At 31.4% G+C, this 17,088-nt stretch overlaps 1 protein-coding gene across 1 annotated transcript in view; it reads right to left on the bottom strand.

Moving 5' to 3' along the window:
- Nucleotides 1–17,088, bottom strand: part of LOC127715066 (zonadhesin-like) — a 131,544-nt gene that overhangs the window by 88,421 nt on the left and 26,035 nt on the right. Inside the window, exons 3-11 of the mRNA XM_052221082.1 lie at nt 16,593–16,694; nt 14,085–14,329; nt 11,474–11,784; nt 10,398–10,696; nt 7,887–8,089; nt 7,095–7,287; nt 5,379–5,480; nt 3,928–4,035; nt 701–805 (exon numbers count right to left, since the gene is read on the bottom strand). Coding sequence (XP_052077042.1) covers nt 701–805; nt 3,928–4,035; nt 5,379–5,480; nt 7,095–7,287; nt 7,887–8,089; nt 10,398–10,696; nt 11,474–11,784; nt 14,085–14,329; nt 16,593–16,694 — 1,668 coding nt within the window. The remainder of the gene's footprint in view (nt 1–700; nt 806–3,927; nt 4,036–5,378; nt 5,481–7,094; nt 7,288–7,886; nt 8,090–10,397; nt 10,697–11,473; nt 11,785–14,084; nt 14,330–16,592; nt 16,695–17,088) is intronic.

Here is a 17,088-nt window from a genome sequence, read left to right as displayed (position 1 = left end):
AAAACTCTAATTTGGCATTAAAATTAAAAAGATCATATCGCAGGGAACATGTGTACTAAGTTTCAAGTTGATTGGACTTCAACTTCATCAAAAACTACCTTGACCAAAAACTTTAACCTGAAGCGGGACAGACAAACGGACGGACGGACGAACGGACAGACGCACACACCAGAAAACATAATGCCCCTACTGCTATCTTGTAGGTAGGGCATAAAAATGAAAGATTGATCTTAAATTCGTGGTATTTTTTATCCAAGAAAGCCACAAAAATTGGTTTCCAATGAATGTAAATTAAACCACAGGAGTTCAAATCAACAGAAAGAAGTAGAGACAGTTTTCTATCATTATTTCCTTTATGGAAACATGGAACGCATGAAAGAAACAACAAAATGATTTAAGAGAAGCTTTATTAAAACTATCGACACATTCTCGCAAAATATAAAGTTGTTTTTTAGGAGCGCACATACTTTTCCAATCTACTAATGTACTTTAAAGTTGATGTTTAACAAAATATACATGTTTTTCATGGTGTATTGCCATAATAACTCTTGAAATTTGTTTTAATTTTCTGAACACCTTGTACCTTATTGTTGTTAGGACAAATTAAAGAATATGTATTGAAACTTTTCAATTTGCACTAATATTTTGGGTAAATAAGGGCTTTATTGCCCCTACTTCTTTATCACTGATGTATGCTTACTTTCACAATGTGAGTACCCATCACCATGGAAACCATTTCTACATTTACACTTATTATAGCCATCACAGAAGGCATATTTCACACAACTATGTCCGCTACATAATTCTGAAATTATATAAAACAAAAAATTAATCTTTTACACATTCCAGTTTCTTATTCAAAAGTGAAATATCATTTTCACACTTTCTACCTACAGCTGTGTATTGCTATTTAATGAGGGAGTCTGTCGTGACATATAATTCAGTACATGTATATATTCAAGGCCAATTTATTCTCAAGGTTTATACATAGAGTAGCTCTGATTTATATGATATACAACATTTCATATCTAAATGCATACTGCCTTGCATAAAGCTGACATGAAATTTTTACAAATTTTAAATAGTTGTGTTTGAAGTAAACTATTTCAGCTACCAATAATTTCTTACAGAAGTAAGAAAGATTAATTACAAAACTTTACCTTAAAAAGTTGTAAAGGAAAGGCATGAATACAAGTGTAGAATGAGGTAATTTTTACTATAATAAAGTTATTTGTAGGTTATTGAAATAAAATTTCTATCTTATCCTCAAGGCGTCATTCAGACAATAAACTTATCATCATTTGAACTGGAGGTGTGACTAGGACACAAATGTTACCATCAACAGGCTAACTGTTAAATGTACATTTCTATCTGCTAGTCATCAATGTGCCAAAAATCAGCCACAAATCTGTAGGTACTACTTTAAGTCAGGACAAGAACAATTGTTGTCAAATACCAAAGGAAAGGTTAACTGGACCTATAAGTCATAATTATACACTTATGTACCAAAAATGAGCTTCAGATCTGCAAGCACTAATATGTTGCTAAGGAAGCTGTCAATGATGTCATAATGCATAGGCAACCAATCACTGTGCCGGAAATTACTTGTTTACCGTAATCGGGCTTGTATAGTTTGCACTGGTACATAGTCCGCACCCCCTTCTCCCCACAAAATTTATGGTAAAAAAACTTTTTGTAACTGTTAGAAAAGGTCTAATGAAACTCTGGTAATTTGAAATCGTGTGTGGTGGTTTGCGGTATTTTCTTAGAAAAACCTATTTTCCATCACCAAACAGAAGCTGAAACTGCTTGAAAATGATTCTAAAACACTTCACGCTGGTTAAAATAAGTCTAAATCACACAAAAAACAATTTAGAAACTTGTGTATTTTGAAACCGGAAGTTTGAAAAGCACGTGTAAAAGATGAAAAAACCGGTGAGAGTCGAAATCCGTACATAATAGATATCACTATAATACGACTTTGAAAGTAAAACAGTTCCCTCCTTATGTAAAACAGTGTTTAATATATCTATCACATTAATGTTTGAAGGGTCTTAAGCTAATACAAAACATATTTGTCAATAAGAAACACCAAAACGGAACGAATAATAACCGATTACGTTTTGTAGTTTACACATCATAAGCTGGTTTACGGTTGTCTTTTTTTACTTTTTTTGTACGATTTCATTCAAGCAGATACCAGTTTATATTTAGCAATGCATTGAAAAGAAACGAGAATTTTGTAATGAAGCATTTAATTTTTAAATTTATCAGGATTAATTTGATATTAAATAAAAATAACTTATTAATATGGATTGGGTAAAATTATAGGTTTGAAAAATGATAATGTCAATAACAAACATGGCGGAACGTAAACAAACCACATCGCGAAATTGAAATTTTCTCTCTTATTTCTTGCTTATTGTACTCTATAGTCCGCACCCCTGCTGTCAGGGTCAATTTTGGAGAACAAAACCGCGGACTATACAAGCCTTTTAACGGTATTTCACAAGAAAATTTTTTTAAAAATGAGGTTTAATTTATTTTGGATACATGGCTGAGCATTGTTAAATGGGGCCTTCAAATGGAAACAAGGTTGTTCCCATATAATCCTTTATAATCATATAAAGTAGCAGCAGTGATGCTAAATTTGCAACCAGCACTGAATTCACACACTCATACACAAATCAATATGTAATATATCTTCAGTCTATGACCTGGTTTAGAAGAAGAAGAGGCTGTTATTATTTTTTTTTTAAAAGACTAGAAGTTAAACTGTTATGATGTAGCAAATTTTAACTGCCTTTAATCATGAGTAACTATAGTTATGTTATTCATTCATGCAATATTTAATCCAATCAATGAATAGCTTGACATGCTTTTTCCTTTATGGTGCTATTTCAATTAAAATAACATCGTGGAAACTATCTCAAGATAGGTTTCAAATGGTATATTTGGTTGAGGACAATGCAAGGATATTTTAACCATCTTTTAGTTTAAATATGAATAAATCGGCTACATGATATTTCTTAAAATTTACTGTAAACTCAGAAATTATTGCGTGCATTTATCATTGCGATTTTTTAAAATGGACAAAAATGCGAGATTAATTGTTGCGATTTCAGGAAAATCTTCATACAGATATATGTATCAGATAACGGAATGCAAGTTCTTATTATTGCAATATTCACCCAGTCTATTCGCTTAAATAAAAACCTTGCAATAATTTCTGAATTTACAGTACTTGAAATTAGCCAACCAGAATACTGTATTGACTGTGGAGGCTATGTATTAGCGTAACAATGAAAGTCATTGTCAGGACCACCCAAGATACACTAGAGCTAGATTCCATTTGATGTAGTAGTTTCGGAGAAAAATCTTTTTAAGATAAGAAAATGCACCACAGGCATCAGATGTGAAATGATGAGGGAAAAGAAGTGGTGAGCAAAAAAGTGGGCGATCTATAATGACATTTCCAAGACTCTTTTATAATAAAAAATTTGGTTTCATTGTACTTATCCTTATTTACGTCATATCAAGTTATTCTATGTGGTCTTTAATTCTGCACTTGAAAACTTCATTCAGTTAATCTGTTAACATTAAGATATTTAATGAACCATCTACTGAAATTCTGCTTGAGTAATGCCTGGCTGAGTGACTAAGTGCACAACTTCTTTTTCAAAGTTCAAATTCTACTGCAATTTAATGCAAGTCTTAGAAATGTAAATTCAGGTTGAAGTTCACAAAGATATAAAAATAACCTCTTCAATAGAATATAATAGCTAAAGGTTGGCAATTTGGTCAGAATTTATTTCTAAAGACGATTCCTGATAATGTAAAGTAAATTTACTCTATCATAAACACAGACATCATGAACAACAAAATACCCCCTCCTCTTAACCAAGCTTATTACCCATAATGCCTTACTCTGACAATTATTATATCCATCACCAATAAATCCAGGTTGACACACACAGTTATAATTCACACACGCAGCATAGCGGTGGCATTTCTTTCCATAACATACCCCTGCAACTGTAAAAGAGCAAAGCACATTTAGAAAAAAATCCTCATCAAAATTCCCTTTGGATGCATTGTTTACAATTTTTCACATTCTTCTTTTAACAACAGCATGAGTTTTGCTTTTTGGTACCTGTATATTTTATAATAAAAAAACCTACAATGACCTCCTTACAGGTGATTCTCATACCTTTTGGTTTTTTTTTTTGTATTTAAATTGTCTCTCATAAATGAGATAGTTTTGAATTCAAATAACATTTGTCAAACTTGGTTAGAATTAATTTGCAGTTTTCACACAAAACATGTAATAGTCATTTTTACAAAGATGTATAACCATTATTTTTTCTTTCCAAAAGGTAAATAAAATATTCAACTATTTAGTACACATCTGATGTTTCATCCAGCTGAGGAAATATGTTTTGAAGCCATGAATAGTTTGGTTTCTGAGTGACCTTGACCTTGATCATAATAAATTTCACAGACATATTTTTAAGCTTAAATTGATACAAGATGTCAAAATGGTACATCCCTTTACCTGTTACATTTTGTAGATAATAAAATCTTATGATACATTAAATTTCCAGATACAACTTTTTTTTTTAAAAAGTAGGTGTAAGGCTACTTATTTAGAAGATAAAGATTGCATGAAATTCCATGAATTGGTTATTTGTTGATCTCATTGATGATTCATGGCAGAACAATTTAAGTTCACAATTTGTAAATAATAGATTAGTCCTGGTTAAAGTTGTCTTTTTGAAATTGATACATCTTTTTTATTTATATTGTGTCATAGATCAAACTTATTCGTTCATTGTATATTTACTTGTTTGTGAATATGTCTTTTTGATCAAGTTATGCCATTTCAATTGATATTTTATTGTGTGTCTTTATATGTTGTAAAGTTATACCACTGTTTCAGGTTAGGGTGAAGGTTGGCGCACTGTTAAAACCAGCTGCATTTTTATGCACCTGTCCTAAGTCAGGAGCCTGTTGTTCAGTGGTTATCGTTTGTTGGTGTGGTTCATAAGTGTTTCTCCTTTTTTATATAGATTAGATCGTTGGTTTTCCTGTTTGAATTGTTTTACACTAGTCATTTTGGGGCCCTTTATAGCTTGCTGTTTGGTGTGAGCCAAGGCTCTGTGTTGAATGCCGTACTTTGACCTATAATTGTTTACTTTTTACACATTAGCACTCATACCACATTTTCTTATTTATAGATAAAGCAGCCTAGAACTACTACATTCTGACATCAAATATTCTAAAATTGTATTGTAACCATTAACAACTCTCAACTGTGTGGTTTAAAGCATTATCAAAAATGTCTGTCCTTCTGAAGTGGAATATAATAACATCCTTACCTTCACATTCAATGTAAGCATTTCCATGGTAACCATGATCACATACACAGCGGTTATCCTCACAGTGAGCAAAATCAGAACATTTCTTTCCATTACAAAGAGCTGTGAAGAAACAAGAAAAGATACAATGTCATTTTTTAATATTATCCAAAAGATATGACAATAAGTGTGTAGATAGATCTTAACTCTTTTGGGTTATTAAACTGTTCACACATAGATATGTCTTGCCTGTCGGCATAAAATTCAGAAAAAGACAATTTGATGGACAGCAACATGATTTATCAATTCAGTCGCTGGACCATTATCTAGTGGGCAGGACCTAAAAATAATCATCAAACTGATATGTACTGATAGTAATGCAACTTTATACAAAATATCATTGATCTATCACAAGTAGTTCTTATCAAACTGACTTGAGCAGAAAACTTAACATTGAAAATTGCTAACTAATTCAAAGTCACTGGAGCATGACCAGGGAGCAGGGCCTCGAAATAGTCGTCAAATTGATATGAACTGATAGTAGTGCAACTTCATACAAAATATCATTGATCTATCACATGTATTTCCTATCAAACTAACTTAAGCAGAAAACTCAACATTGAAAATTGCTAATTAATTCAGTCACTGGACCATGTCCTAGGGGGCAGGGCCTCAAAATAGTTGTCAAACTGATATGTACAGATAGTAATGCGATTTCTTATAAAATATCATTGACCTATCACAATTAGATCCTATCAAACTAACTTGTGCAGAAAAAACTTAACATTGAAAATTACTTATTAATTCAAAGTTACTGGACCATGACCCAGGGGGCAGGGCATCGAAATAGTCATCAAAATGATATGTACTGACAGTAATGCAACTTTAAATTAAATATCATTGATCTATCATAAATAGTATTTCCTATCAAACTAACTTAAGCAGAAAACTTAACATTGAAAATTGCTTATTAATTCAAAGTTGCTGGATCAACAATTGTTAAATTTTCTGCTTAAGTTAGTTTGATAGGAAATACTTGTGATGGATCATTGATATTTAATATAAAGTTGCATAACTATCAGTACATATCAGTTTGATGACTATAACGAGGCCTCAGTACATATCAGTTTGATGACTATAACAAGGCCTCGTTATAGTCATCAAACTGATATGTACTGATAGTAATGCAACTTTATATCAAATATCAATTATCCATCACAAGTAGTTCCTATCAAAATAACTTAAGCAGAAAATTTAACAATTGTTGATGACGTCGCAACAGTCGCCGAAAAAGCAATCCCTGTCTCGACTTACTTTCGTTGCAGGTGAGACAAAAACCTTTAAAACACCTTTGACATAAAAATAAAATTAATAAAGTCACTTTTTAACCTTAATCAAGACAAATAAAGGTATACTTTGTTGTAGACATTTTAATATTTACAGACAGAGATCTGAAGAACGTTTTGATGACCCTGTATATTTGGCATGCTCTGCAAAATTATATTACTGGGTATAAAGATACTTCTACATATCTTCAGTATCAATATAAGATTTTAAACTGCCATAAAATATGTAAAGGAGTACAGAATTTAAATGAATAAAAAAAATTTAAATGTAATATCTAATATCATCTAGTTTATCTGTCTAGTATTGTTACGACTAATATGTTGGAGAGTGTCCTTTCTAATGCAAATTATACATTTTTGGACTAACTATGGTATAAATATTGGCACTTACGGTAACAATTGTTTTCCCCATCACCAAAGTATCCCTGTTTACAGGCACAACTAGGTTTTCCTCCTTTCAGACCACATGATGCATACTTATTACAATGTAATTTAATTGGTGTAGTAATCAATGATCCTGTTCCATTGTTAAATTTACATTTCAACAGGTGAGAACAATCCAATGTCATCATAGACTTCCCTACCTGTAAACAAATATTTCTTAATAGTACAACATTTCAGTTGCAAGGGCAAAAATATTATGACAACAAAGAAATGAAAACAACACTTTATAAATTTCATGCATCCAAAGGGCTATTCTTGATTTACCTTCACCAGGAATGCTCATTTAACGAATGTTTGAAAGCCAAGGATGTACAAGAATCGAATCAATTGAAACTTCAATTTAAAAATGTATGCACATGTTGTCCTGCTAAGCGTACCATGACTTGAAATTCAAAGTATTGGAAAACAGAAAGTAGGTGTCCGAAATTTACCAAAACTGCTCTCACTATATAACTCAAGCTGCTGACCAAATATTCAGTGGTAATTGAGAAAAGTGTGACAGAAATATTTGTTGGACTAACAAACAAACAGACAAGGTGAATGCAATAAGCCCTCACTCTTATTGCCAAAATCACAGGAGGTTGGTATTTCTCTCTGGACACTCCTGCTTTCTCCACCAATAAAATAGCACAACATTGCTGAAAGTGGCATTTAATACCAATCAATCAATCAATCCAAACATACATATGGAATGTATTATTACATACCGTTAAAAAATACTGTGGATAATATAACTTACAGGTATGTAACCCATATTTGATTGACAGCCACAATCATCAACCGGTACACAGTTATCACCACTGCTAACAAAGCCAGGCAAACACTGACATCCTTCCGTGGGCGGAAACAAGCATCTGGCAGGATCAGGGTTTGGATCTAGGCATGTTGCAGGACAGCCACTCACACCAGTACTGTATCTCATATTTGAAGGGCATGACATTGCTGAAACAGAAACTTTCATTGAAATCTACACATTAGAAAGGATTGATATTTTACATTTTTTCAACATCTCATGTTTGGAGGGCATGACAGTGCTAAAACAGGAACTGTCATTGAAGATTTCAATGACAGGAACTGTCATTGAAATCTTCAAATTTGAAAGGATTAATACTTACATTTGTGAAACATCTCATGTTGAAGTCGTGTAACAATGCTGACACAAGAATTTGTCTATGAAGTTGACACATATGCCAGGAAACCCACTTATATTTTTATTTTCATTCACATAAAAAAAATTGGACAAATTGTTGTTGGACAGCTTTAGTTCTGACCTGTACCTGTAATATAATAAATGCCTAGAATCAACCTGTTATAATTATAGATTATCGATGGTTCTTCAAACAATCACATGACAGGGGAAAGCACTGAGACGAGATGTAGCTGTGAAACATCCTCAAATGTGAAAGACCATTGATAATCTGTTAATTGTTTTTTTTCCTAAGCAACAGCAATGACATAGGGATATGACGTCATACATTCTCATTCTACTCCACTGAGAAAAACCATTATCACTTGTGTAGGGCAAAATGGAAAATTATCATGAAGAAATATCAAAGGAAAATTTAAGAACTTAGTATAGACAATAGTTACAGTGGTCATTCATACTGTATTTTCAGATTTAGAATTGTAGCAATTATGTCATGCATATTCAGAACAATAAAAATAAATTATATATCAAGTAGGCTTTGCAAAGAGGTTTTACTGTAAAGGTATATTTGTTCCACCTAACAGAAACATTACAAGGGCAAGAAATTTGAATAACCACTAGAAAGAGAGTATGCAATGGATAGGAGAAGAAATTTTGTCTTGCAAAATGGCAACTACAGATTTGTCAAGAAGTTGTTGCAATGGTTTATTGAACGTAAAGCACATGTGGCAATCTATCACATGGAGTTGTGATTTCACATCTAATAAATATGAATACCCGCTGCAAAGATTTTCCAGTTGGATGGAAGAAATCCAGATAACCATATAATGAGATCATATGTGATCATATGCTTTAATTTGCTTCAATATTGGTGAATATTAGATATTATTAATATTGCACAAGCTTGCAAGCGCAATATATATTATACGAGGGATAATGTTGAACAATATACATGCAATAACCCTTTTATGGAATTACAAAGCTTGAATAGAAAATACATAGAATATTGCAAGCTGGCTTTTCAATACATGCTGTGGAAAATATTATGTGGCTATACAATAAAATATTTTATTCCTGTACATTAAATCATTATATAAGCATACTGCTACGAATTGTACTGATTTCGTTGTGCTGAAATAGATATTGATGATTTAGTAACTGATTTTTAAAAAAAAATCAGACAAATGAATAAATAAATACTTAAAGTCAAGACATATAAAATATGATTCTGTAAATTCGGAATTTTCACTCTGATCAAATATCTAATTGAACATGAAAATCCTATTAGTGTTGTTTTTTCATAATTTTTGCTCAGCTCTTGTAATGTACAAATGTTACATTATAATTGCATGGCAATTTAAGCTTTGGTCATGAACCATTACCGCAAAAATATGATTTCTAAATATAGAAAGAGATCAATAAAAATTTAATCAATCATTGACAAATCCTATGGATTTCTTGTTTTTCTATTGGGTCAAAGCCACCGCAGTGGTTTGTGGAAGTGTGCTCTTATCAAGTGTGAGAGATTGTAGGTTGAATACCTGTCCAGGTCAAACCATTGACCTAAAAATAGGTATTTGCTGCTTCTCCTCTAAGCCCACAATATTGAGGAGTAAGTGCAAAGATAAGCTCTTAGTCAGAATAACTTGTCCAAGTAAGGGCTATTCCATTAAAATGTATGTGGGAGGGTAGGAAGGGAAGTTTGATTATTGAATGTGGTTCCTGGGTCTTTTTTCAGTATCCGTCTTATTACCATTATGCAAAATTATCTAAAAAATGGTTCTTGGCTGTAGGGATATTTTGGAAGTCCCATCCAACCCTCTCACATACATTTTAATGGAATAGCCCTAAGGTTGTCTTCCTGCTAACTGTAACCTTTTTAATTAGCATTCGCAAAATCAAGTTAGCACAAAGCAGGGTTCATAATCATATCACATTTACATGTTTTGTCAATAATATGTATGTAATAATTGCCACTGGATATTAAACGATCATCAATTGTGTCATCATTGTTAATTATCAAAATGAACTATCAAACTTGGGCAATTCTATAAGGGAAGCCCATACAAAGGCTGTATATATACTTTGTACACCAATACATACGACAAAAGTTTTCTCTCCTCCATTTGACAATTACACCTCTGGATTCACACTCAGCAGCCAAGCTATTTAATGATTCACAAACGATCTTATTTCTACGCTGAACATCATGGTAGTATGCACAGACATCATATCTACAAGAAGCATACAAAGTCTCAGCTAAGTCCTGGTGGTCCTCAATACAGTCTCTGAAGGGACTATGTGCTTGGTTTTTGATATGTAGCATACCACAATATTCCATCTTCTCTACATACTGGTCTAAGATACCTGTGCAGGGATCATCCATTGCCTTGGTCTCACATCTTTAAATACAAAATTGTTAAAAACAAATAAGTTTGACATTTTCATAAAATATTAAATCAATTTCACATGATTAATGAAATAAAGTGAATTTTACTCTCATGTTAAAATTATAGCATAAGTATATGGTCATTATTGATTTTACCTTATGAAAAACACTATGTCGACTTTGAAATACTACTTGAAGAAATATCTAAATGAATCGTTAAACAAGGAGTCAATTATTTTACTCACAGGCACTTGGGGGCATTGAACCTTCGTTTTTATTTTGTTTTCCATAAATTCAAATTTTTTAAATATTTCAAATTCTTTTCTAGTTATTTCATGTGTTTCTGCTCCTATTCATACGATCTTAAAATAACAGTATAGATAATATGTCATGTCCCTCTATTCTAATGTGGAAAATAAGATATTTTGAACTATTCAGTTAAAAAAGTTGAAATTGTAAGAAAAAAAATCTATATCTAATCTAAACACTGAGAAATAAAATCTATGCCCTAAATGCCTGTGGTTTCACTTAGAGACAAAAAGATTAACATGATAAAGATGCTTTAAATGATGCAGGCGAAGGCAAGACAACAGATACACTAAGATTCAGGCACTATTTCATAGATAAAGGATTTCAGTAAGTAACTTTTGACAACTTTAGTTCGGAGAATATAATTTATTCAAAAAATACCTATATGGTCCAAATACTCATATGGTACGGAACATACAGACAAATGGACAAGAGTTTATCTATAGAGTCGGTCTAGCATAAAAATCATAACAAAACTAACTTTTCTGTTTGAAAACCAGTGTCATCTTTAACTTCAAAACTTTCACCAATAAGCACTTCATAATTTCTCTTTCCTGACACATCTGTACCATCCCGTGTGACTAAATCATCATCTTTCCCGTTACAATTCCCACATAAACCCGTCAGACTTGCACCATATTTTCTAGGTACCATAACAATAGCTTCAGACTTGCCATTCCACAAGACTGATACACCACACCCTGTGACCAGACGGCCATATTCTCCTGTGTTATAGATTGTCACATTCTGGTCAACAAGTTTTACTGGCATATATTGTAATAAACCGTTTATCTAAAAATATAAACAAAAACAATAACAAAAATGTTTTATACATAAGGAAATACTTAAATGATTATTACTTCTTAGAAAAAATCTATCTTTTCATATTATGCATTACATTAGATTGTAACATATGTAAGTTTTATCATTTAGTTTCTTATTTTTGTGCATGGAAGCTTTAGAAAAGATCTTTTTTATTGCAAATTAATTATAAACCATTTCAGTAAAGAACTTGTTATTACATCAAAATTATACCATGTATATTATATTCTTCCTTATGAAAACCTTTTTTGTAAATACTATATATTTGTAGTATGTGAAAATTATGTAGTAAGAGAAACATTTGAATTTTAATAATATTACGATTAAATACAAAGTGCTACATCACTCAAACATGAAAACTTATTAAATGGACTTCTCTTTGAATGAAAATAATCAGAATAATATTAAATATTTGGGTTTTTTTTTTTATGAATAACCTCTATTATATAAAACAAAGACCATAAATGGGAGGATCTCATTCCTGTACATAAATGCTGAAAAAGAAGGAAATTTGTAGTTTATAAATGTTTTTAATGATATTTTGTAATTTCTTTGCAGGTCCAATCTGTGTTTATAACTACTAGAGGAATATAATGTGTAGTGCTGCACTCAAAACAGATGCCAATAAACACTTTATAAAAAGCTTGCAATACCTTTTAGCACCTTTACTGCAAATCTTTTGATAACTGAATCTGCTTTTTCTGGTCAAAGATTTACATTTACCAGTTTTTTGCATTCAATTTTTGTTTTGAATGGTTTCTATTTTCGGCTTTTTAGAGGCCTTTTTAAGTGTAATACATGGCATTGTTTAGCTCATCATTGAAGGATATACGTCAACCTAAAGTTGTTTACAATACATTGTTATTCTTTTTTCTATGGTTGATAGTTGTCTGACTTGCAATCATACCACATCTCCTTTTTTTTAATACAATTTAGGAAAAAATTACAACTGCTGATCACAATGGTGACAAAGTAATTCCTAATTAACATCTGTTAGGACAGTTTTCGTAGGTGAGGCAAAACTTTCCAACTTAAAATACTGAGATATTCAAAGAAGCAAATTGTGATTAGGAAAACAAAGTTGAATGTTGTATACTTGTATATAATGATAGACACACTGAGCTGCAGAGTAACAACTAAAATAATAGAATGACGTTACAATGCTAGTATCCTACCAAGTCCTTACGTTACACTAAAGTTCGTGTATTTCTCAACAAAGTAGATCATAAACTAATTCAAGACAGTCTTTACAGGTGAGACGTTTAACACTAAGATACTCAAAACACCGTATGATAAATTAAGTACAAATTTATATCAAAAAAATATACAGAAGTATATATTTATAAATCTTTTCACCTAAACTTTTTCATGGTTTAAAGATACATCATAGGAATACTAAATTCACATTAAAGCTCAAAAACATAACTTGTTTCCTCACAAATTTTTTTTTATAAGAATATCATTAAAGACCATTTTCCCCTTCAGATTTTTTTTTTAAATTTGTGGGATAATTATTACTAAGTTCATGTACAATCCATTATATATGTATTATTTCAAATGATCTTGCATATATTTTTTAATATGGTCACACCTTTCCAATGTATAAACAATTCTCTTTCGTAATTTATCGCATCAATGAATAATTCAAGTCCACCTGTTAATAATTGTAACAGATTGAAAAACTATTAAAAAATACTTAGGTACACAATAGTCCAAATAAATATTTTAGTATAAAATAGATTAAACTTCATATTTTACACTTGACAAGATAATTTAGGCCTACCCACAACAATATTAGATATTAATGACTTCTAATGAAGTGGATATGAGTGTTAGTAAATAAATCAAGCAAAAATCAAAATCCTCAATGAAAAACAAATTTTCTTTTCTTAGAAAAATGATATTTGTCACAATTTTGTTCATCAGGTAATCAGAACATGTTCTAAGGAACTATGATAGAAAAATGGAAAGCAGATAGAAAACCAGGATCAAGTAGTCATTGTAGTATGGCATGAAACACTCTTGGCCTATGTGTAAGCAGCAGGAGATAGATAGGTCGGAATGGGGAGCAAGAAAGATGGTATAGAATAAAATTGTGTTCACAATTAATGACATGCATAAAAAAGTTCCTGCACTATTTGATTTAGTGTTTCTTTTGTATTAAAAAAGAAGGTAAAAAAAGTTGATGCCACTTGTTCAGCTGCCAAGTGTGTCATAAACATGTGTCATAACTCATTCAGAAGCTTGTAGATTAAACACAATCTACTTACATAAACTTTTTTCTTTTTATGAAGTTGTATTTTCATACCATACATATATACATCTATAAGTCTGGTATAGGAAACTCTCCTTCTACTACCTCTTTGCTCATTCTTTACTTCAATATTAAAAGAACAATTTCCGTGAGGATCGTGGAACTTTGTCATGGTATATTTACAAAAGCCATTGAATGTAAAGTATTTCTTTTCAAACTGTCTGTAATGAGGATCGCCATATGCAGAACAGGTACATAAATCTGAAAATAAAATAAAAGCATCTTACAAGAGACTATTTCTAAATTGGAGAACAAAGAATAATTTATTAATTATACATACATTGTTTTCCCTAGAATTTTTGTTGAAGGATAGGGGGAGAGGGGTTGACTAAAGGATGGTGCGGTGGTCATGAGTTCTAAGAAATTTTACATGATATAGGATGGTGCCAAAAGTATTACAAGGGGGACCAACCTGCATAATCACACTAGGGAAAAACACTTATACATGTAACTATCATCTGCCATCTTATCTAAAGAGGGAGATATGATAATAGTCATTATGTGGCCCTTGCAATTGCAAAAAATAGCAAAGTCTTTCAATCTGTGTAAGTCATATTAATTTCACTGACAAATGAACAGAATTATATAATCTTGATATGATAGCCCAGAAAAATCAGTATTAACCTAAATATATTGTAAAACATGCTGAAATTTACATATTACGTAAAATTATTTCCCAGAAAAATTTGAATGTCTGCTCAAAGCAAGCGTTGCTTTCAGAATAATTATGTGCTTGTGCCTAAAACAAAAGCCCTGTTAATTAAGCGCTGATTGGTTAATTAAAATGCAATGTTAAATTTGATTGGTTAATTAGTATGATCGCGAAAAAGCAATTAGTAAACGAGATTTCACATGCAGCAGTAACTGGGAAACCCCCATGCTGATTGGACAAAATAATAGACAGGGATTACAAATTAAAATTATATGTACAGGCATTGCACAAAAACGTATTGTGTATTAATAATCTATTTATACAAAATAATTCCTACTGACAAATGAACAGAATTATATAATCTTGACACAATAGCCCAGAAAAAGCAGTATTAACCTAAATATATTGTAAAACATGCTGAAATTTACATATTACGTAAAATGGATTGTTCACAGTTTACATAGACAAAAAAATATTTTACACTGACTTTACATTTTTGTAAGAGACATCTTGAAGGAAAAGATTTTTTTCAGGTATGGCTGTTGCTCATATCTAATTCTTAACAACAAGATCTTAAAATGAGGATGCTTTTGCACTTAAATGCAATATATCTAAAGCTCAAATTCAAATGCGTAAGAGAAAGCTAAAAAGAATATGTACAGAGTTCTGACAGGGTGTATCTGTTGAACTGAATATCACATCATATGTTGTTTAAAAGGCTCACTAATTAGGATATGAGCCTTATAAACTTATTGGACCATTGGCCTTCGGCTGTTGTCTGCTCTATGGTAGGGTTGTTGTCTCTTTGACACATTCCCCATTTCCATTCTCAATTTTATTATTCAAGCAGGCTATCAATTCAATATTGTAGTACAATCTTTGAATACTGGTATTAACATTGATTTTATTTTAATACATGTATTTTTTTACATAACTTTACATGTTATGTTATTTAGTTATTCAAACTTATGGTTCTAATCCCCTCTTACTAATATTTTGGTTTTGCACAAGGTCATGCTTTTCTCAGACTGTTTATGACATCTTTACACTAAATCTGTTGGGGGTGTACTGATTTATATTTTTGTTATTTAGTTATTCAAACTTATGGTTCTAATCCTCTGCTTACTAATATTTTGGTTTTGCACAAGGTCATGCTTTTCTCAGACTGTTTATGACATCTTTACACTAAATCTGTTGGGGGTGTACTGATTTATATTTTTGTCTGGGAGAATATTGTTTATTCATTTGTTAAAATTGGGCTTTGAACTAGCTTTCAGATACTTTGAGTATTCATATAATTAGTTCCTCTATTTGTTATGTCTTTTTGTTAATTGTTTCTGCTTAGATCTGATGAGACAAACCCTTTCCAACAGATTTTGAGAGTTTTCCCCAAGTAAGGGGGATTTAGCATTCACAATCATGTCTAACACTGCCTCATTCTTTTCGTGCCTGTGTCAAGCAAATAACCTGTTATCCAGTAGTTGTCATTGGTCACTGTCTACAATATTTGTTTTATTGTTTAGTGTTTTATTATAAATCAGGCTATTGGTCATCTCTGTTGAATTGTTCCACATTTTGTCATCTCAGGGTCTTTATAACTTATTATACAGTATGGAATTTGCTCATTGTTGAAGCCATACAGTGACCTGTTATTGTCTGAATGGAAATAAAACATCTCCTTATTTTTAAAGAACATCTGAACATTGTTATATGAAGGGTTTTTAATACTTTTATGAGTTTTAAATTCAAGATGCCAAAAAAAGTGGTGGTATCATATTTTCTCCTTTATTTGATAACTTTCATAAAGCGTACCTTCACAGAGATGGTAAGGATTTCCAAAATATCCTTTCATACAGCGACAGTTTCCCTCAGAACACTCAGCGTTAGTTCCACATTCACTGTCATCAAAACAAACTGAAATTATAGATTACAATTATCATTATTTCATCTTCATATATTTATCCCTTTTCTTAAAAAGAAATAAAAGAACCATTAGATATTCCAAATATTTCACATCACATGAATACAATACTCGTGATTTTTAACCACTTATTTGGGAAATGAACAATAATATCCAAGAAACCTTTTTATGCATTATTCTATTTTTATAATCTTGCACATTCTGTTAAGAGCTCAAAAGGTAATTTCAACAATATGTGCAAGTTGACATATTCTCCCTTTAAATAATCCTAATTTTACTAACCATACCAATGAAGATTATTCGTCTAAAGTTACACTAAATTTATCAAACATTTAAGGTGATTAATGTCCTTTTGAAGAGCTTGATATTAGAATTTCTCACACATGC

Source organism: Mytilus californianus, unplaced genomic scaffold (genome assembly GCF_021869535.1).
Source record: "Mytilus californianus isolate M0D057914Y unplaced genomic scaffold, xbMytCali1.0.p SCAF_9, whole genome shotgun sequence".
Lineage (NCBI taxonomy): Eukaryota > Metazoa > Mollusca > Bivalvia > Mytilida > Mytilidae > Mytilus > Mytilus californianus.
This window is presented reverse-complemented; position numbering and strand designations above follow the sequence as displayed.